This window comes from Galleria mellonella, unplaced genomic scaffold (assembly GCF_026898425.1).
Source record: "Galleria mellonella isolate WM207_F2 unplaced genomic scaffold, CSIRO_AGI_GalMel_v1 utg63, whole genome shotgun sequence".
Classification (NCBI taxonomy): Eukaryota; Metazoa; Arthropoda; class Insecta; order Lepidoptera; family Pyralidae; genus Galleria; species Galleria mellonella.
In genome coordinates, this window is record NW_026442130.1 from 10,173,832 (window position 1) to 10,197,063 (window position 23,232).

Here is a 23,232-nt window from a genome sequence, read left to right on the forward strand (position 1 = left end):
ATTGAAAAATTAAACAACATATTAACGTTTAGTGAATTTATATTCGCACAAACAATAAATAGCTGCACAAATATATAGGTATATTATGTACACTTTTATTTTTTACAAAACCTGACCTTACCCACATATATTTACATTTCATCACAATAACCAATGAGTTCATTTACATTTAATGGTAGACCCATGTTCCAATAAACAATGTTTTTTAATTAAAATAAAAGTAATATAAAATCTAATCATCACAAAAAGTTGACTTGATACACTGTCTTATATTGTTTTAAATATCGAACTAACTCGTTGACTCGAAAAATATATGTATAAAGATACATAAAAAGTCAAAAACCTTCACAAATCCATTCAGAATACAGAGACTATGTATTTTTACTTTACGATAGTAAAATATATAGTTTCTGCTGGACTAAATATTAGAGATAAAACGGATAGCAGTTTAGCCGGATACCGGATACCGGATATTCAGCTAACCATGTGGCCGAATAGCTGGATATCCGGCTGTCAGTGCGAATTGATCGCAATCGTGACCCTTATACTTGATGGACACCTAATGCAAAACAATACCCAAATTTAACAAAGTTTGCCATAATCTATCTTTCAGCACCTTGCAGCAATGTGTATAGCGAAAGACTTTTTTCTGAAGATAGCCTTATTTATAAAGACAAGCTAAACCGCTTACTACCTCCAATGCAGAGAAATTAGTATTTAATCACCATAATTTGCCTTTAGTGCAGTATGAGTACTAATTAATTAATTTTCTATTTTTTTTTTTAATTTACACATTAATTTACTATTGTGTGATTAAAAATTTAAAACTAAAACTAATTATATTTCTTAAGTGATACTAAGACTAACTGCACAAAGCAAATAAATAATTAAAAATATATTTTTTTATCAATTTTTTTTTAATTCAGCGGCGTGACGAATACCGGATAACTACTATTCGGCCGGATAGTATTAAGGCCGCCAGACAGGCCGGATACCGGATAGTTACCGGATATCCGTTTCATCTCTACTAAATAAATTTTTTAAAGTATCACATTAAACATCTTCGCATATTAACAATGATAGTGGAGTCAATTCAGACATTAATTAAACAATTACGTCTGAATGTTTCAAAAATAATTTTATCTCTCAAGTGATTCGAGGGTACTTAGTGAACCACATTTTTAATATACACATTGTTGGAAGATAGTTTTTTTTAGACTGATCAGTCTTAATTCGATGTGTTAGTACATTTTCAAATTAAATCAAATCAATACATGGCACTACTGTGAGAATCTAAGTACTTATACCATTTAGGAACGTTTACATTTTCGTTTTAAAAATAAATATATAAAAATATATAACAATTTTTAATTAAAAATGGCTTTGTACATATTTGGGTTCTCGAACAACATCAAAAATATTCCAATTCCTGCTTCTACCATTTTTTTAAATAATAACCAGTGGTTCCATTAAATTATAAAATAAAATTTATCAATGGTTAATTAGCTGAGTAATGTACTTAACAATGATTTTATCGTCATCATTAACGGAATGGAGTATTGCTATTTTAGGCTAATATCTTTTTATAATACTAATTTTCTTGTGAACACTACAAGACGGAAACATAGGTATTTTTGTACTGTTTCATTTCTAAATTTTATTATTAAAACCGATAAGAAAATTAGGTACAATAACAAGGATATCACAATATTTTTCTACGGATATACAGGAATATAAATGAACACTTTTGATATAAAAAAATGTATATAGTATTTACATATAATAATATATTGCCTTATTCAATCAATAGGTACAAATAAAGGCCATTTTCGATATAACATATTAATTGCCGATATAACTATACATAATATACTTTACAAATGCATACAAATTATGCCAAAGTCCTGTATACAGCAAGTTAACCATATTCCATCTCCTAGAGTGCACATTTTTTTATTACAACCAGAGATTTATATTAAGTGAAAAATCTAACCTTTAGCTCAACCGGATGACCGACTGTGTTTTCAATTAGACTACAGACATTCTAAATACAGGGTCAGTATTAAAAAATAGTTTTAAACCAGAGCTTCACTATGTTATAATAGGGATACCAGACTTAAGAGCAAAGTCATTTTGTGAGGTGGCTAAATTTTAGAAGAGACAATAATATATTTTATTATCTTAGTCAAAAAAACCTAATGGGAATCAGGATATTGTATGCTAAAAGCTAAATTTCACATTGTGTTCTTCACAAGGACTTGTTTTCTATTTTAACGGGCAAAAGATTGACATAGCTTTTTATCTCTCGTCTATTTATAGACGACTTAAATACCCAATTGACATGAAAACCAAGGGTGTCACTACACTAAACTATATGCCAGTGATTTCGAAAAACATTCTTGTATCTTTCTTAAAAGTTGGTACTCATAAAAATCAATGTACATTCTAAAAGATCGAAATTAGTTAATAGACTATAATTATTTAGCAACATGCTAGATGTTTTTCTAACCATTTACATGATATTGATTTATTTTTTGTTCAGTGTCCCACTTGCCTTCACTAAATTAACATGTCAGATATTGCATATGAACAAATTTGTTTGATACTACGCTACGCATGATATTTCATGTACCGAAAACTCAATAATTTTTAATCATTTATATCAATAACGTACAAAGAAGAAGTGAGCAATCGATAAAAGACCTTAAAATATATAACCATAAGAATAAATATACAGGTAGAACTGACACATCTTATTAAAAGTTAAATCAGTCAGGGTTTGCAAGCAACAGACACAATGAGAGCATCTCTCTTGCTGACTTAAACATGTGACGCGTGCGTCGCGTCTAGTCTTAACATAAAATTGTTATATGTGAATAAATTTGTAGCACTTCTTACAAACTAATATAGCCTTCTTCCCTTTACATTCCACATAGTGTGAAGGGTGAAGAAGGCTATATTAGGAGGCATCGCCAAACTCACAAAGGAAAGCATATAAAGCTCACTTCTGCCCATTTTACTTATTCTTATAACAAAGATTTATTAAGGCGTTTGATTTAAACAGTATTTTTCGCTTCAAGAGTAATTCGATTTTTACACACAAAATTTTATTACGGACAATCTAATAGACTCATGACTGTAATTCAGATAGCAAAGACAAGTGGCAGTTACCTACCTACATAACTAAGAGATTACAATGGTTATGCCCGGAAAACAGTGGGCCGGCTGTAGGGTCATACACTAGCACCTAACAGCCTTTCATCAGCAGAATGCTCCTCTTCGTCAGAGCCAGATTTCTCTTTCTTTATAGACTGATATCGCACCTAAAAATATAATAATAATTTATTGAAGTCTATTGAAGATGATTAATATTTATTAAAGTGAATTTTACACACAAGTTCCACAAGATTACAGTATATGGACTGTCCCGCCTACATGACATGAATGAACACTTTTCAGTTTTTCATAAGTGATACAATATCAATCATTTACACATTTAAGTCTTATTGTATCACCTTATAAATATGTTAAAATTACATATGTTCACAATTATTACTAGTAACAGTCAAGACTCTAAATATTACTTTTTGTTGTTGTTATTATACAACAGTTACCGCTAGTGAATCAATTTATTTTTCACTTAAAATATTTCTCAGTTTACATTGGATATAATTCATAAACCAGTCCAGTTAAAATGTTCTGTTCCTATGTATTAGATACGTTATCATGTTACTTTATTAAAAGTCAGTCACTTTAAGATAACAGACAAAAAGCGACTTATTTTCTAATCTAATTATACATGTCTTAGGTCAATTTAATATTGATAGCTACATACCTTCGTTTTAATTCTTGAGTGAACTCCTCTCGGATGATACATTAGGAAGTTGTCTGTTACCCAAAATATTAATATCTGAAATAAATAAATACAGAAAAATTATAAGTAGGTTTAATTTCAACAAAAAGACGATTCCAAAATTCACAGGAATGGAAACCTGTAGTCTGGGATACATCCAAACTCTGGGAGTAATCTAATACATTACTTTTATTTGTCCCCTAGTTTAAAAAAAAAATACATAATTCGGCATTCCGGAAAGCTAAAAAAGAATTCTAATCATATTTATTTATTTACTTCAAGCTGATTTATTTTAAACGTGATCGTAACGTAAATATGATCTTTGTGTTACATATATGTACAGGATATTTTAATGTGCTAAGAAATTAGAATACAATGTATCAACATTCCTATTCATTACCAAAACAGATTAAGAAGCGTATAAGAAAACCAAGTACTCTACACTAGTGCATTAAAAGAATAATTCGAAATAAAACTCTATACCAAGATGATAAAAGTAGGTATTCTTATGAACAAACAGCCGCCATGTCTCCTATCTATCAAATTTCAATTATATATGTTTTATGATGGCAGAAATCGAGTAACTAATCAATGACAACGGTTATGAGAAACATAGAATACTTGTACATAAGTATATCAATTATCTACTATTTATACAATGTACGATATGGGTAAGTAACACAACAAATGTGTTGTGACGTAATCATGTGGCTTTTACGTCAATTTAATCTCATGTGTTCAAATAACTTCACTTATTACTAAAGTGTATTTGTACAAATGTTCAAATATTAACTATGATATACACACATACAGATTAATGGAATACATAAATGACGCAAATATAAACAAAATTGAAATATTGTTTTTACTGTGCAACAACACCTTATTTTATTAGATTTTTTATAACATAAATTAATGTGTATAGTTTGAATTAAACTTTTTACTGCATATGCTCTACTCTTCTAGACTTGTAGCAATCCAGTGACACATACACAGCATATCATCATAGTCGTAGAATACTGACGGGTCTGACAAATATTAAATATATATATCCATCAGTATTCTATGACGATATTAAATATGGGTATGGAGCATAAATTTTCTTAATAAACTACAGCACTTTCTTTAGTGGTGACAACAAGTACATAATGGCTCTAGTATTGCAGGTTTATTACTTACCAAGTGGATTACATGCTTGTTTGGCATCTCAGTGGTATAAAAACTACTAAAGTTTAAATAGAGTGTAAATTCGAATTTCAGTATTCCAATTTAGAACAAAAACATAAGTTTTTTGTCTCTATCATATTCTCTAGTGTTGCAATAGGTTTTAATTTGTTAGTAGATAATGTTCCTTGTTTTTATACTTAATTAATAAAAACTTACATTAACAAAAAATGGAATGATGAGAAGCACAACTGCAAGTTCTAGCCTTGGATCAGAGACAGGTGAGAGTGGCAGTCTTGACAATACTGTTACGACTGGTGGCAACCGAAGCACAAGGGCTAGCACCGATTTGGAGAATGTTGCAAGGGCAGCATATAATATGCACTGGCATATCCAAGCTGAACACATTGGTGGTTTGCCTATAACACAATTTATATTGAGTCAATAATGTTAAAATAGTAAACCATAATGTATAGTTCAGATTATGCTCACGTTAAGCAAATAAATGTCAGCATAAAGTCTGCAGACTGCATTTTTTAGTCACATCAATGTTTCACTAGGTACTAATACACTACATAATTGCAAGACATATGTAGAGCGGCTGATAAAAATTAGAAATAATGATCATGCTCAGCATGATCATTATTTCTAATTCACATTAAAATATATTGCTAAAATATATTACACAGTAAATAATATGTTATATTATTATTTAAACCATCATCGAGTATCTCTGCACATCATAGAGGTTGACTGGTACAAAATACCTATATTAAAGGCATTCTTTAATTTAGGAGTGCGCTGGGAGAGGCCTATGTCCATAATAGGCTGATTATGATAATGATATAATTTTTATAATACAGCTATAATTATATTCACCTACAAAGCTTACATTATATTATGACATAATATTAGGTTATAGAATGTATTAATAAATACCCAAATTTCTGGTAAGTATGTGTAGTGAAAAATGAAGCTAAAATAAGTACTAACTTCATTCTATTTGACTGCCACACTATTGGTAGTATTATAAGTACCTAAAAACATGTTCAGTACATGAAATTAAATCAGTATACACTAATTAAGTATCATGAAACAAGTACTAACCATATTCTCCAAAGTTTATGAGTGGGATATCATATGTTCTAGCACAATATTGAGCTAAACGGATGCCTGCCCATATTATTAGCAGGCCCAGTGTTGAATCCAACATGAAATTTAAAATATACCTGATAAACAAAAGCATTCTGTTATTATAACAATATATTATAATTATATAATAATAAATACTACATTAAAAGACTAAATAAAGTAGAATATGAAAAAATAAGATTTAATTTTAGTAACAGTGGCGAGTTATTAAACAATAGTATCTATATACTGTTATGCAATTTAATAAACAATACAATATAATAACCATATAATATTGATGGTAATTGATAAATTCAATAAAGTTCTTATCTATTTATTAAACAAACCAAGTGCAAGGGTTTCCTAGAAGGTGTGGAGAGAGCCAAACATTAGCTGCGTGTATAATGAGAGCACCAAGTCCTTGTTTAGACGTATCATAGAACCAAATCAACCATGGTCTTCTAGCATAACGGGGTTCACAAAACCTTTTACCTGAAATACATAAATATTAGGAATTTACACAAACAGTAGTATATATTTATTTTTTAAATTGAAATACATATTTTTTCGAATTAGAAAGCAATTACAAATCAAACACAATTTTCATGAATTCATTTTTATAATAAAAGGAATACCTTTCAATTTCTAGAAATTACAAACAAGTAGCCTTGAACTCAGCTGTTTGAAGGATATAGTCATAATAATAACTAACCTATTAAACAAGTGAATGCTAATACAGCCAACAAAAACTGCATGAACCATCCATAATAGTCTGTGAGGGCACCTTTAGAACAGTGTAGTTCTGACCAATTAATATAATCGGAACTGTTATTATTCATTTTTCATTTGACTATATAAAAAATATACAAATCTTTACAAATTACTTAAGACACATTCTATTAATGTTAGAATTAATATATAAATGTAAATCTTTATAAAACATAAACAATACAAAATAGAAATAGTGCAATTTAAAAACTGATGACAGAATATTAAATAAAACTAGAATTTTCAATGGTTAATGACAAGAAACGACATAAAGAAATTAAAATTTGGCAGTCTTAAATGTCACAATGACATAGTCACACTTGACATTGACAGCTTTTAATTCCAAAGCCATAGATAAAGACTCATAAGCTTTAAATAAGTAAAAAAAATTAAATTCACCTGAATGACGAACATTTTAAAAATGTTACAGCGCTTTTCCGACTATTTTTGTAGAAAAAGTAGCTGGCATGTGTTTGTGAAAATAGATGTAGTAAATATACATATACGGTAAATATACATTCTTCATACAGTCAGTAACATATTTTCTTATAATAAATAGTTGAGATTTTTAATAGGTATAAATAGCTAATAACGCGTTACGCTAAATTTTATACTAAACTTATAAAACAAAAGGAAAATTTAAAACAACACTTTAGATTTTATTTTTAACTAAATTTTAGAAGTATTATTCTAGAATCGAGTCAAGTGATTGACATAATAGAGTTTGATACATTTATAAGTTTGTGTCAGATCGTCTCGATATTATACATGACACGGGCAAATGTGGTAGTAAAAATAGTTTCCGATTGTCATTAAATAAAAGAAGATGAAGCTCGATAATAAAATCTGTCTAAACTTAGATTTGGGCATAGGTATGGTATATATATTTAGGTAAATATAAAAATAAATTTTTATATATATTGGAATATAATAAAGTATTTTATTTATAAGCATTTTTTAATCTAACTAATAAGCAATCAAATAGCCATTATAATTGCAGGCGCGATGTTACATATCGACGGTTGAAAGGCAACCTTAACTAAGCGACATTTAATAAACTTTACAGGAGAGTGGTTTAAAGTTGAAATTTTTCGAAAAAAAATCATAACTATTTACCTGATTGACATATCGAAATAATTTTGACAGTTACGGAAAATATATTTTTTTTGTTATTTTTTGATATCAAAGAAAGTTATCTCGGACTAAAATTTAAAGTATTTTATGTCGGTTAGATAAAAAATACCTAGATTTGGTTACAGGTAAAATTATATAAATTTATCTAAAAAGTTAACAGAAACGAGTAAAAACATCGTTATCCTGATTCATCTAAATCTCCTTACAAGTACAATTATATAAAGACATATATTAGATTAAACAAAATCAAGTAAATTTTTCTAGGTAAGTTCTTGTATGATTGTTGTGTTAGCAGAATATGTATCTTTAGTTAATAAATTTTCCTAAAATTATCCCAAACTGATTTTCAACTAATCATTTTTAATTATTTATACTTAATGTAATAGTTATAAATAATACTATAAAATTAACAAAAAATATTCACAATAAAACAAGACTAATTTTGCTTTTACATAAGTTTTCTAAAACCTCTTTGTAAATGTACTAAATGTCTTTAATTTTCGGCTATTAAAAATAATAAATGTTTGTTAGAGTTATAATAGATTATCTGGTTTTTTATTAAAATTATTATTAAAATAGCAATCTTTAATGTCTGATTTAGAGTTTCATCATGCTTGTAATGGTAATAAACACATACACATTTTATATTTCGCGTACAGGTAAATTTATATAAGCGCCATTCGTACTTATTTTAACGAGTCAAATATATGCAGTAAAAATATATACAGCTAAAAGCAAACATATTTTTATACAGGTAAAAATATCTAAGGTATAATTTACTTTAATTTTATTTTTAATTGAATTATATAAATTGCAATATCATAAAATATTACATCAGGTAAAATTTCATAACCAAATTATTTATATTTTTTTTTAATAGGTACAATATACTAAAATAGATAAAAACGAAATTTCATAACAAGTAAAAATTCCTACTTGCAAACAAAAGTGAAAGCAAAGATATGAAAAATTAAATAAATCCATATTTCAACTTTTAAAATGGCGTAAGTAATAAATATTCTTTAAATGACATTTTTTTTGTCGCTAAGTAAACATAAAATTGTAAATTTGGCCAAAATCACACAGTACTTAACCAACAAAAAAATTATCGTAGAATTTTAAAACCTAGACCAATCGACGCAGAAAAATCAGGCGATTCGAATGGTATATAAAACTCAATTTAGGTATTTTTGTCGCTTAGTCAATTTTGCCTTTCAACCGTCGATATTATTTCACTAAAGAAGTTTAATTCAAAACTACATCTCATTGAAAATTATAATAAAGTTAAAATTTAATTTAATTTACTTTAAAATTCATTATTTGTTGTATACTTTATAACAATATTATAGAAATACGTCTTAGAATCCACTCTATTTATCCCATCCATGTAAAAAATGCGAAGGTTTCTAACGGATAAATGGATCAATAAATAAATGGATAGATAAATGTTTCTTTAATGAGAAAATGTTGATAGAATTAGTCAAAACATGACAGGTATTTATTATTTATGTTAGGTTATGTACAGGACAAAAGAAATTTCTTGAGTGCGATTGTAATAAATAGGCATTTATTATTAATATAACTATTACAATTAAATATTGAATCATTCACAAAAGGTAAAATAAATCCATATGTACTGGCAACATTTTTAATAAACTACCAAACATCTTATTAATATTGCCGCCATTTTTTTTACTAATTTCATCTTTGCGATTTTATTTGTAAAAATAAAGTAATATTTCATTTGCTTATTATTTTTATATTGTAAATAAAATTTACGACGAATATTATCGGTAAGTACTAATACCATTCTCTTATTGTCTCTTTTAATGTTCTAATTCTAATGATCATAATAAGTACACTCATGTTATCGATTAATTTCAACCGGTTGTAATGGAAATATTTTAATTTAGTCATATAAATTCCTTTATTATTTTTTTTTTTATAAATTGATGAATATTGGTAATCTATTGAATACGTAATCCGTTATTTTCTACCTTCAAGCTTTTCAAACTTGACACGTTTCTAAATATTTTGTACACAGTATGTACCTCGTTATGTATAGTAATATATTAATGAAATAATGGAAATTCCAAACGTCCACTAATTCTGATTACGTCTTAGTAATGGTATAACGCAACATTTTCCGCAGTGACATACACCTATAAACATTAGGTTAAGGAATAGCATTAGAAAGATTATTCACTGCCCAGATTTGTAAAAATAATTCTGTTAAGTAGTTCGAGGCAGCTAATTCAAATGACTCTTTCGAGATTTATTAATGTAAACTTTGTCTATTTAAATTTGAGCCAAGACCTAATGGCTACAGATCACTTTGAGCTAAACATATATTTTACATATTAGAAAACAAAATTCTGACTTGGCTCATGTTTATCATAAAGTGCTATCTGCTCTTCTGAGAGCAATATATTGTTGACTTGAGATTACATTGAGATATGGCTAACTTGATGGGAAACTTGGACTGGAGGAGAAATTATTATCACTAATGCAAATGCCAGTTTTTAGATACAGAATTGATTTTTGATTACATTATCAATAAAAGTAATTCCAATGTAGGTTCTATATTAATTTTTGTTTGTATAGTGAGATCCTGCCCATCTTATTTACAATAGTTTTCCAGTTTTTTATAAATAAAAAAATACCTCTACTATTGATTTGTATTGGTGGAATTATCAATGAAAGATGATGTGTTTAAAAGATGTTGGATCTACTGACCTGATGTAACAAAATGAGCTGAAAATACTTATGATTATTTATTATGATAATATAGAGAAAACCCTGAAAGTGCTTAAAAAAATAATGCTTATATTGGGTATATTCTTTTTTTATATGCAACAGACTTTATATTAGAATAATAATTATATAAAATAGTGATTAACAATGAAGTTATCTCTAAAAGAAATTTCTTCCAGAAGATCCAATATATATACAGGTAAAGTGACAATTTATTATTTAGTTATATGTATTAACTAACATAGTTTCCGGCATACCCATCTACTTAAAAGTTATTGTTAAAAGTAAATATCTGTATATAAAAAGAAAAACATAGATAGGTACAAAAAATTGTCCACATTTCATTTATAATCATTGGTAAGGTTAGCAGAGAATAGTTCAACAAATCAATCTTAAAGTTTATTTTGTGAAATTAATTGAATGTCTTAATTTTAAAACTTTTCATATAGCTCTTTCATCTATGGGTTACTGTGGGTGAAATAGTATACTCTGTTATGTGCATGGTACTGTCCATGTCTATAGGCGATAGTAACCACTTTCCATCAGGTGGACCATCAGCTTGTTTGCCATTCTAAGTTGCATAAAAAAATTATAATAATATTTTCATATATTTATATCATAGATAAGCATAGTAGCCGACAGTGTTTTAACAACTACCAGCAAAATGCCCGAATAAGAGAAGGCCTATGTTCAGCAGTAGACAGTTAATGACTGATATGGTATGGTAATTAAATACTTGTCACATAAATATAGCATATATGTATCACTTGTATGCAGCAGACAGTATGAGAGCATGTCCAGCACATATGCTCTTTGCAGCACATTTTCTTTTTGTTGCTTATTTATACAATTTGTCTGCTCTGAAGTTTTTTATTATTCATCATCATCATAACTATCTACTGCTGAACATAAGCCTTCCCTAGAAGACTTTTACCAGTAGTTGCCTAGATTGACATGCAAGTTGGCAACCAATCAAACTTAGTGATGTTTTAAAAGGGACATGAGGGAAGACCTTAGTTGGCTCTTACAATACCTATGAAAAAGGAAGGGGTGGCTTATTCTATGCTGGGATCACAAGGTGGCTTTTAGTTAATATTAGGAAGGAATATGAGTTGACGGTCCACTTAATCGAAAGTGACTACAGTTACTCATGAACACATAGGATATGGAGTTTGTTTTTGCTTGCTTTATTGGAGATTGTAGATACTATTTGAATTTTCTCATATTATATTGTAAAGGGAAATGAATGAAACCTCAGAGGTTGTTTGTTTTGTAACCTAGAAACATGCTCTTGGAAGAAACAAACATGATGTATGCATAGTGGTTGCTTTTGTGTGTTACACACCTAAAAACATGCATTAATTCTGGCTTTTTAAGTACAACGACGATTGTGACTCGATTTTGACGATTATTTTTTATTCAAAAGAGTTTGTTAACTTGTAAGGGTCTATACTTATTTTATCGAGGTTGTAGTTAGTTTCTTGGGTTTTGTAAAAAAACAAAATTAATCCTTTAACTTTTTATGTAACTTGTACGTAACTTTGTCTTTTCTAATTTAAATAAAACTTGTAGTTTTAATATGTATACAGCTTATAGGCATGTAAATGTATTTATTATGTTTAGTACTAAAAGTTAATTTTACAGGCGGGAAGTAGGACCCTTATATGTTGCGTATGTTAAATCTAAACAAAAGGATATAATGTTTACATCATACATAATTTCGTAGTGTGCTATGTACTTTCATACTCTATAGTACTCACTTCTGTCTCCTTTATCCCTTGTGATTTATAATAGGTAATATACACGTTTTTTTCGACGGATAATAATACGTAGAATGATAACCCGCATTCACTATCGGTATTCGATACAGTCTATCCATTGTAACGACTTGGTCAAGTATTAACCAAGATGGTTTCCTGGAGTACCACGTGGAGGTCGACCTGACAGTATATTGACGTCAATGGGCTCACTAGTCCCCACTAATAACGATAATTTCTCACCTGCTGAGAAAGGATTGTTGCAATTTATCATCATCATATCAATCCTTAATCATCCATTGCTGAATATAAGCCTTCCCCTTGGGGGGGGGGGGGGGGGGGTTTGCCAGTAGTTGCCACGCTTGGCAGGCGGATTGCCAACCGCAGTTAGCGGCGGGGGGGGGGGGGGGGGGGAAGGGATTGTTAGTAATGGGGTATAACAGCCTCATTGCTAGCAATATACCCTATCAGGTCGTCCTCCACGTGGTTCCTCATGGAAACCGTCGTGATTAATTATTGTTGAATTTGTCACGATGGTCTAACCGACCTGTTTTCATCCTCACCTATCATCCCTCACTGGTGCCCCGCCAATGTATACTGATAGCGCAGGCGGGATTACCATTCCATTCTCATCCATAAAAAAAAACGTAGTTAGGCGTTAGAGATGTTTTAAGAGGGACGCTACTTTCCATTCCTCGCCGGCCATTGTTGCAATTATAATGATAAAATCATGCATTGCTTGATTTTGTTGTTACAATATAATATAAAAGCAAAATGTATAAATTGTATAAAAACGCTTTTTAAATTTTCAATCACGTCTATGATATCGTCATGACGTTATTGTCGACGGAAATTGCGGGTTACAGTTAGTAAATAATAAGTGAGCTCACAATACCCTCAACTAAGTCAACCTCATAATAAAGTACAGTGGTACCTCGACATACGAGTTTAATTCGTTCCGTAACCTTGGTCCTATGTAAAATTGCTCGTATCTCAATTTTCCCCATTCAAATTAATTGAAATGCCATTAATCCGTACTCTTAAAAAACCACCTCAGTTGTTTTTGTTATTTTTTTTATACAACTTAGAATGGCAAACAAGCTGACGGCCCACCTGATTGAAAGTGGTAACCGTCGCCTATAAACATGAGCAGTACCATGGATGGACATAACAGAGTATACTGTTTCACCCATAATACCCCCCATGCGTTGCCATTGCTGAGGACTCAGGTGTTATTCCTCTGTACCCAGTAAATTCACGCCATATCCCACCGTTCAAACCGAAACACAGCCATGCAAACACAACTGCTTCACGGTTGAAACACGAATGGGACAGAGGTATCCAAGCAATCGACTTTTGTACAAAGTCTCCCTCTGTTAACTGTTAGTCTGAGATGGGAGAAACTGTTAGACACCAACTCCACCCCGCATGTTGGGGTCGAGTGCAGGGGTGTAGTGTGCCATTCCTCGTATCTCAAATTTTGCTCTGTCGTTCGGCGGTTCGTATCTCAAAACGCTCGTAATATTAGGGCACTCGTATTTCGAGGTACCACTGTGGTTATAATTAATCAATAATCACACATTTTTAATTTAATCAATCAATTGAAAATGTGCGATTGTCCGAAAGGTTTTTGTTTTACTATTTTGAATACGTCGCCAATTCCGAACCGATTTTGATAATTATTTTTCTATTTATCTATCTATATACAATTTTGCATTCTAAATTTAAATATTTAAATCGCAGACACATTATAGTCTGTTAGTTAACTCGCATTTTTTGAGGAACAAAATTGTGCTTGTCGGGTATAAACTTATTACCATAGTATATTGACGCTGTAAATCGCAGCAATGATAGGCAATATCGACGTACCTTGATGTAAAAGTTTTGCATTTCGGCTTTTACAAATGTTCGCAAATGATTGTACAGTTTCTTGTTTTAAAAAAAATTGTAGTCGGGGGCCGTAATTTAGATGCCAATCTGTTTGCTAAAGCTATTGTACTCAATACGGTCACATACTTATATTCATAGAGCTATGGGTAACTTCTGATATTACCGTCTTGGGATTAAATCGAATTCTGACTTATTAATGTATTTTATTGAATTATATTCATGTATATATTTTTTAATATATAATACATGTATTATTATCATCAGCATTTAACTGTCCACTGCTAAACATAAGTTTTCTCCTTGGGGGATGTTGTCAGTATTTGCCACTCTTGGCAGACTTGGTAGGTTGGATTAGCAATCGAAATTAGGCTTTAGAGATGTTTTAAGAGAGACGCTGCTGCTCATCCCTCGCTCTCCCTTAGCCCTATTCTATGCCGGTACCACATGGCCTATGTACATAGTTTGCCTTAATAAATAAATAATGAATGGCGTACTTTAATAAATATATAATACGTTAATAAATAAATAATGTCCATTTGGCATTTATCGAATATGATTTCGATTTGGTCACAATTTGATTTTGTTAAGTCACTGCTGTAGTATATTAATTTTAAGAATGCAATGACACCCCATTTATATATAAATAATATATAATAATATCATGTCTTTAGGTGACAGTTACAACTTTCCATCAGGTGGTCCGTCAGCTTGTTTGATATTCTAAGTTATATATATATATATATATATATATATATATATAGGCGGAGATAGACTAAGCTAACTTACTATTTATGGTTCATCCCTTATTGAGTTCAGATTTTCAAACTTTCTAAAAGTATTCTTTCGTTGGACAATTGCACTTGCGGACAATATAGAATATTATTATTATGTTGTTCTTTTAGTCTAATTTTAACTGCTACTTTTAATTAATTCAATTTTAATTTGTGATCAATGATCCCATTGTTTTCTCTAGCTAGTTTATGTTGGCTAAGCAACCTATCACAAAGTCAAATAGCTTTAAAATCTTTCAAGTAATCTGTCTGCTACAGTTAGTATACCGACACTAGAGAATAAGTAATAATACAAGTGTCTATCTTCATTTTTTTTTCAGATTATCTGATGATTAATGCGCATCGCACGTAATAATTTGCGATAATAATTTATTTAATTATAAACATAAAAGCTTCCTTATTTTTGTAATTGAACAAATTATTGCATATTATTACGTGCGATGCGCAATCTTATGTCGTCTCATTTCGTTTGTAAATTTTTTTTAATCAATTCTGCCATTTAATTTAGCTGATGTTTAGCCAATTACCTTACACTATATGTCGGTGACAGACAAACGTAGAAATTTTATGAGATCTCAAGGAGTAGTTGGCTGACTGATGTTAATTAGGAATTGATCTGATGAGTATCTTCACAAGATAATATACTATTATCTATTAAAAATATCAAATCGATATTTATAGGAACTTTAAAAGTTGGATGATGTTATTCAATAGGTACCCCATGAGTTGACTATCTATAGGGACATTAAATAGAGCCATGTTATTTATTGGCTCGCGTGCGGGCACCGGGCTTATGACTGCTTTTACGGTGTCCGCCATTTAATTTGAACGTACATGCAATACACACTACATGGTCATTACATGCGGACTATTGGAGAGAAACGGGAATCTAATTGTTGCCTCATCCCTCCGCTTATAAACAGTATAGAAGCGTGGTGGTAGCACGGCCACCAGCCACCAGCCACCACGGGGCGACTGTCCCGGGGGGCGGTGCCAATAGCCACCACAATCGAAAGTAGAACGTAATAATTATCGGGGCTGTGGGGCCGATGGTCGCGGTTCCCGCGGCTCGACCGTCAACAAACCGTCGCACGGCAACTGCTCATGACATATGCATGAGAGCGGTACGAACGATGCCGCCGCTTAAATATACAAGGACGGACGGGGAAATTACTACAGAAGCAAATACATACAAGATGTCTCCCGGCCGACTGACTGCGCCGCCGTAGCGTGTGGCACGCCCACCAGTCTCTCCAATTATACTCACGAAACGTCCGACCGATACCTTTCTTACGATTCTCAACTATTTTTGCCCTTTAACCACCACGTCGTCTTTCATAAGTCATGAAGACAACCCCCGTCCCCGATACAAAGTTAAAAAGTACAATTGTAAATTCTTTTTGATTTATAGCCTCACACGCAAATGTTAAACACTTCAGGAGTATATTCTGTAGACAATACAATTTTCGTGACAATGCATACCTATCTCTTATAACTTCTTTCACTTATTTTCTGCATTATGTATCTATATTTTTTTAATAAATGCGTGTAATGCAATGCAATATTAATAAATGCATACTTGTATCGGGTTCTTTTTTTATTGATTGAAGAAATTTTTATTTTTCCAACTTTCCTTCGTAATATATACTTTTCACAATTTTATATTCTGGCTGTATCCCGCGGATTTTTCTTTGTTCTTCCATGTTAATAATAAATAATTCATTCATTCCGTGCTTTTATTGATGGTGATCATGCCACTTACTATTTTTGTCAAGTCTTTTTACCTCTTCGATACGACATCAATTTTTCATTAATCTGCCCGATGTGTCTTCTTTTCCTACATTCCAATACAACATTTTTAACAATTGCATAATTATGTTTTGGATGAAGACGCTAAATTGATAACGCAATTTAAGCGCGAAAAAAATTAACTTGATACAAGAAAAAAATCTTGACCTAAGAAAATAATTTTGAAGGATTTGACTGTTTTACATCAAGAAAAAAAATCATGAATCAAGTAAAGTTCATTGAAAAAAACAAAGTTTAGATTCAAGAATTTTCTTTATGCAAAATAAATGAAATTCTTCAAAATTACTTTCTTAGGTTAAGATTTTTAAGTTAATTTTTTTTTATCTGTGCATGGAGGAGTCATAGTTTTTTATTATTTTTTTTTTTTTGTTAATTTGTATTAACATACAAATATTTTAATTATCATTATTCTTAATAAACCTATCTTTATAACTTTGTTTTCACTTAGGTAGTTTTCGCGACGCCCAAGGGGGCCACCCACACGTTGAAAAACACCGTTCTATTTTATAGATATTCTAATGTTCATGGGTTTTCCATGGTCGTATCATAATAAGTATATAAAAATATTAATATAAAAATCTCATGTCACAGTGTTTGTAATCAAACTCCTCAAAAATTGCTCGACAGATTTTAATGTAATTTTATTTGATAAATATGAGAATAGGTTGTATATTTCATATTGCTAAATGATTAGTGTCTATGTGCAAAAAAAAAAAATTATGGCAGAACGACGTTTGCCGGGTCAGCTATTAATAATAATATAAATGATAACAGTAACAGTAGGTAAAGATTTACGTTAGTATTTTTTCTCAACCGGAGGGGGGGGGGGTCTGTTTGTTATTAAAGAAGGTCGTAAGCTGTTGAAAAACAATAAGAACTCTCGTTTATTAAAGGAATCCATTTTAGTGTAGTGTTATAAAATTAAATATTATACATTTGGTTACTTTAGTTAATTAAAATTGCGGCAGAACTCATTTTATCTACTGCCATTGATAATATCAATATTTTGAGTTAAATCCAGAAGATACTAAAAAATGAAAAACTTTCAAATTATACAATATCGAATGAAATAATATAAAAAAGGTAATTAAACATAAAAATAAACTATTCATTAAAATATTATTATAATTATACAGTGACGGGGTCGCAAGAGTTTTTACTTAACTTTTTTGCTTTTTCGTGGGTCGCGACATAAAATGGTTAAAAAACAATGCGTTAGTATGTGCCAAAGACTTACGTATCCTTTGCATACTGTGAGAACAGTATGCAAAGGATACGGATAGAGGATGATAGAGATATCATCAATGATTTTTCTCCACCTTATTTGTAAGATAGGTTTCAGTTCATCAAAGATTTCTATTTCTGGTCATCGTAACCCCATTACATCATTTTGGATTTATGTCCAATTCGTTTACCGTCACTGCCATCAGTTTTTGGAATAAAATGCCTGTAGATTTACATAGAGTAGACATTTATTATATTAAAAAGTATTGTTTATGTATTATATGTATATTACCATAAGTACATTATAAGTTCTTTACCACCATTACCCTTTATACGTTTTCTATTTTTACCTAATGATAAGTTGGTAAAAAATGCCATATGGCATTCTTTACAAGCTAATCAAGCTTTCTTCTTGTATAAAGTTTTATTGTGCAATAAAGAATAAATAAATATATTTGTTTAATGTTTTTAATCGTTATTTGCATAAATATATTATTATTTAATATTGATTCACTATTATTTGGGAGATGTGTCTAAGCGGTGTGTTCGCATATGAAGTGGCGAACGATCGCGTTAAGGAAAAATGTTTATGCTTGGCATCTCATCATTGTGGAATGTTATCACTCAATGGTTTAATTATCTAAAACTATGAAAACAATACTCCTGCCTGCTATGTCCTTTTTCAAATGATTTTTTGATAGTGAACATCACGGGAGTTGATATATTTTGTTGATAGTATTCGTGGGGGTTATGTGGTAGGCTGAGGGCTGACAGCGGCCCGCCCGCTGCTCGATGGGGCGCCGCAAAGAAGTTATGATCGATAGAAGCATCAAATATTCACGCATACTGCCTGCCCACGAGGAAACGGAATGGATAACCGTTCTCTGAAAGGCCACAAGGGGCGTACACGTACTTCGTATTTCCCTTTTTCCCTAATTATATCTTGCTATCTACGAATAAACAGAATTTTATACATTGAATATGTACTTGTGGATGAAATTATTTTGTATGCTTATATATATATTATACGTAGATACATCAAACTATACAAAGTTAATTATACCTCAGCTTTTCCTGAATATGTAAATATTTTATGCTATTTCATATCTCGTTAATTACTTTAATAAATATATAGTACATCATTATCATTTCCACTACTCAACATTGCCTTTTCTCATAAGGTCTTGAGCCACTTGCATCCACTGACAGCGTGCAATATATTTGAGGTCGCCGCCCTGTTAGTAGAGATGTTTTCCTGTACGGGGTCGCCATTTAAGAACCTTCCTAATCGTGGTCCGTTTTTAAAGCCACTTAGCTTATTTATCCTTTAGACTACATCGGTCATTTTGAATCTTCTCCAAATACTCTTTTATCCATTATTTTGGTTAAAGAAATAACTCGCAAACTAAAGTTCTTGTTTTCCCTACGTGAAGTTACGAGTACATCGATCACTTAGAATAATCTAATAGTAGGAGTATTGTTTTATTTTTATTACCGATACAATACGAACAAGTTCTTTCGGAATAAAGTGTAATAAAATATATACCTGTATTTTTGTTGTATTACGTTTGTTGTTCATCGGTGCAATATTTTTTATTTAAAATTAGAATTAGTGACATTATTAATCAATATTACTCTTTTATGCCTCTTCTTTTTTATGTGCGCTGATTTTTTTTTTTTACTTTACAAATTTTTTACTGTATGTATTTAGTATTTACCATTTAGTATTTACCATTTAGTATGTTGTCTTATATAATAAATTGGCTACTATCCAAAAAAAAAGTATAAGGAAAAGTTTATTTCTTTTCTATGTAGTCCTTCGAGTCTAAAAATAGACAAGCAAAGCAGTGTAACAAATATTAGCAAAAAGGAACTAAAATACATTATAAGTAAAAAAGACAAATCACTTAGCGAAGTGTATTTGAATATAAGAAAGAACAATGGCAAACTAAAATAAAAAATAACCAATACATTAAGGGTTTCGCCGTGTTTCCTTATGAAATCTACACTAGCGTCTTTGTTGACACTGGTGCCTTTAATATATTGTTAGTTGACCAATTTTTGACCAATTATCAAAGTTAGGGGTATATACTTTATTACTTTATACGTTTTTGGAAAATGGAGATTGCAATTCCAAACTTTAAAATTATTTTTCTATGAAACTATAATAGATATTTGAATAAAACTAAAGCAATATGCTCCTATCTTTACATTATATATATTTTTTATAATTTTCCAAATAATTATAAGGTCGCAAAAAAGACTACTAATCGATAAAGACTAAGAAATGCGAGAGTTAGTTGGTGTTAAATTGTTGCGTTAATGAAAAAAGCCGGTCAAATGCGAGTCTGACTCGCGCAACGAGAGTTTCGTATAAAATCATCAATATTAAAAAAGTTCTTTTTTATGACAATTACAAGTTAATGGTTTTCGGATTTTTTCTTTTTCTTGTGCTGCATGATATTGTTTCTTGTCAAATTTCATGATTCTAGGACAACGGGAACTACTCTATAGGTGTAATTCCCGTTGTCCTAGAATTTCCTTGTCCTTTTATTCTCTTTGCGAATATTAAAATAAGTATACGATATAAATGGAACACAAACGGCCGTATCTGTTGATTGCGCCGATTTAGGAGCTTGTTTTTTTCACTGCTTTAAGAGATTCCAGACTTGAGTATATGATATTCAACTTGATACCTCCACGCGTTCCTAAGAAAAAGGGTCTGGACAGACTGATGGACGGACGGACGGACATCGAAGTGATTTCATAAGGGTTCCGTTTTTCCTTTGAAGGTACAGAACCCTAAAAATACATAACAGTTTATAGTGTGCTTTTGAATTTATAAGAATATTTTTAAAGGAATTGGAGAACTAGAGATATTGAACTACATTTATTAGTCTTCTTTATGTTATTTAGAATGACAGAAAAGCTGATGGATGACCCACCCGATAAAAAGTGGTAATACACACCTATATACATGAGTAGAACTATGGACATTACAGAATATTCTATTATGTCCATGATACCCTTTATGGGTTCCCATTCTATTACTATGTTATCTCAGGCCATATATATAAATTACTAATTAAATGTTCATAAAAACCTTCCAAAAGTCAAATATTAACAGAGTAATTTTATTCGGGAAATGTTAATGCCAAAGATGAGGCTCTTAATGTCGTAAGTAAGGTTGTAACGTTTTCATGGCTCGTTGCGCATTATCCTAGTCCTAGAGCGTTCGAGGGTCTCGGTGCCCGGGTGTCCCCGAGCGTGAAATAAGCACGGTCGCTTATATTGACTGGCAGATACGAATGCCATCGCATCGTCCTAAAGTAATACTTTTTATTTTTGCCTTTACTAATATTCTAAGCGAAAATATGTCCGTCTTTATTTGACGTTTTTGTTAAACCACGAACATTTTGTTTGAAATTTAATATGGTTGAAACCCTCTCGAGGGAACAAACTCTGAGGGTTCGATTCTATTATATAAATAAAACCAATTAAAAAACTTTATAATCTCAAACAACTTCTTATCGGATCAATTAAACATTTACGACAGAAAATGTGGAACAGGGAAATTTGTTCATTAAATTTTATGCAGTTTCATATTTAATTAAATTCCCTTTTCCATAATAATGTTAAAAATATTTATATCTACTACTGCTGTATGTTTGTTTGTTTTAAGGTTAATTATTAAGTAACACCATATTAAAAAAAAAAATATCTTGTATAAAAAAACAATTTTGTATCTCCTATTTATCTACTAATAATATAATAGATTTATATTTTATAGTATATATATTATAGTAAAAAATAAAATATAAGTATTATTTTAAATATTATAAAATATTATTTTATCCACACCATAATTTAGAAAGGTTGTTGAAAGTTGCACTATCCTATTATTACTATTATTGGCAATCCGAGTTGGCGATCCAACGTGGAAATGCCGCAAGTGTCATGGGGACCTTTGGGTCGGGTACGGATCATGAATACGACTGATCATTAATTTAATATTTTTTTTTTGTGATTGAAACAATATTGCATTATTGAAATTAGAAGTTATTAAAGAATTAGATAAGTTATTTCCTAACTTAAAATATAGAATATATAGAGATCCTTGCGGGCGAAGTCGCGAATTACAGCTAGTTGTATATATTTTCCGTGCTTCAAGAATACTATCGCTAGATTATGGATTTACTTGATTCTTGTTTAGATATTGTAAATATGCTTACAAACTTTATAGTTCTTATGAACAAGTTTGAATTGAAGAACCTTGCAACTTAAAAATCCCTATTTCGGGATGAGTAATTAGTTATAATGATAAAATAAAATTTATCATATAGATAATGACAACTTGTTCACAACAGTACATATACTATAATTGAATTTCCCTTTTACCAAAGCCTCTATCAATAATAGATTAGGTCCTTGCCAACCTTTGCGCAGACCTCGTTTTCTAAATGTCCCCAAATTTATCGCGTAAGAATCGTTTTAGCGAAATATACGATACGATCGTGTACTTTCTCGCTCGTAGCTACCTGCCGCTAGAGCTCCATTACTGAGAAAAACCGCATATTTATTCCATGAATTATCCTATACATCCTCAAACAAAATACGGTAAAGCTATACCCTGGAAACATATATGTTAGACGAGACAGCTCGTATTTTCAAGTTTGTCGAATATGCTGCGTCATTTTCCGAATGAATTATTCACATCGTCGAAGGACAAACTGCTACAAATAATAACATCAATTTTGTTATTAAACTGTATGGAGCCATTAAGGTATTTCAAATACTTTATAGCTTATTAGTTTTGCCGAGTTTAAACAAAAATCGTGTAGGTATGTCGTATTTGAACGCATTAATTGTCCGAATTTTAGACGGTGTCTGTACACAAACTTGAAAACAGCTATTTAGAATTGAAGCAACAAGATAACCCTAATTTTGCATCTGTCAA

The 23,232-nt window shown here is 30.7% G+C and overlaps 2 protein-coding genes across 3 annotated transcripts in view; one reads left to right on the plus strand and one right to left on the minus strand.

Annotated features, from left to right (window-relative positions):
- Positions 1 to 21: 21 nt before the first annotated feature.
- On the minus strand, positions 22 to 7,186 carry LOC113521651 (store-operated calcium entry regulator STIMATE-like). Its single transcript, XM_026907256.3, has 6 exons — positions 6,861 to 7,186; positions 6,496 to 6,640; positions 6,125 to 6,246; positions 5,237 to 5,436; positions 3,836 to 3,910; positions 22 to 3,323 (listed from the first exon to the last, which is right to left on the minus strand). The coding sequence occupies exons 1-6, from the start codon at positions 6,985 to 6,987 to the stop codon at positions 3,234 to 3,236; spliced, it is 759 nt and encodes a 252-aa protein (XP_026763057.1). The 5' UTR covers positions 6,988 to 7,186; the 3' UTR covers positions 22 to 3,233.
- Positions 7,187 to 9,692: 2,506 nt separating this feature from the next.
- LOC113521659 (heterogeneous nuclear ribonucleoprotein K) overlaps positions 9,693 to 23,232 on the plus strand; it is a 35,901-nt gene continuing 22,361 nt past the window's right edge. Inside the window, exon 1 of one of the 2 annotated variants that reach the window (XM_026907269.3) lies at positions 9,693 to 9,843. The gene's annotated coding sequence lies outside the window, so the exon portion shown is untranslated. The remainder of the gene's footprint in view (positions 9,844 to 23,232) is intronic. The other variant, XM_052899789.1, reaches the window with a different exon arrangement.

Excerpts from the sequence above, each read along its gene's own strand:
- LOC113521651 (XM_026907256.3), bottom strand. The coding sequence starts at position 6,987 with ATGAATAATAACAGTTCCGATTATATTAATTGGTCAGAACTACACTGT. Across the intron at positions 6,247-6,495 it reads CTAGGAAACCCTTGCACTTG|GTATATTTTAAATTTCATGT; the intron begins GTTTGTTTAATA and ends TTTGTTTATCAG. Across the intron at positions 3,324-3,835 it reads ACTCAAGAATTAAAACGAAG|GTGCGATATCAGTCTATAAA; the intron begins GTATGTAGCTAT and ends TTATATTTTTAG.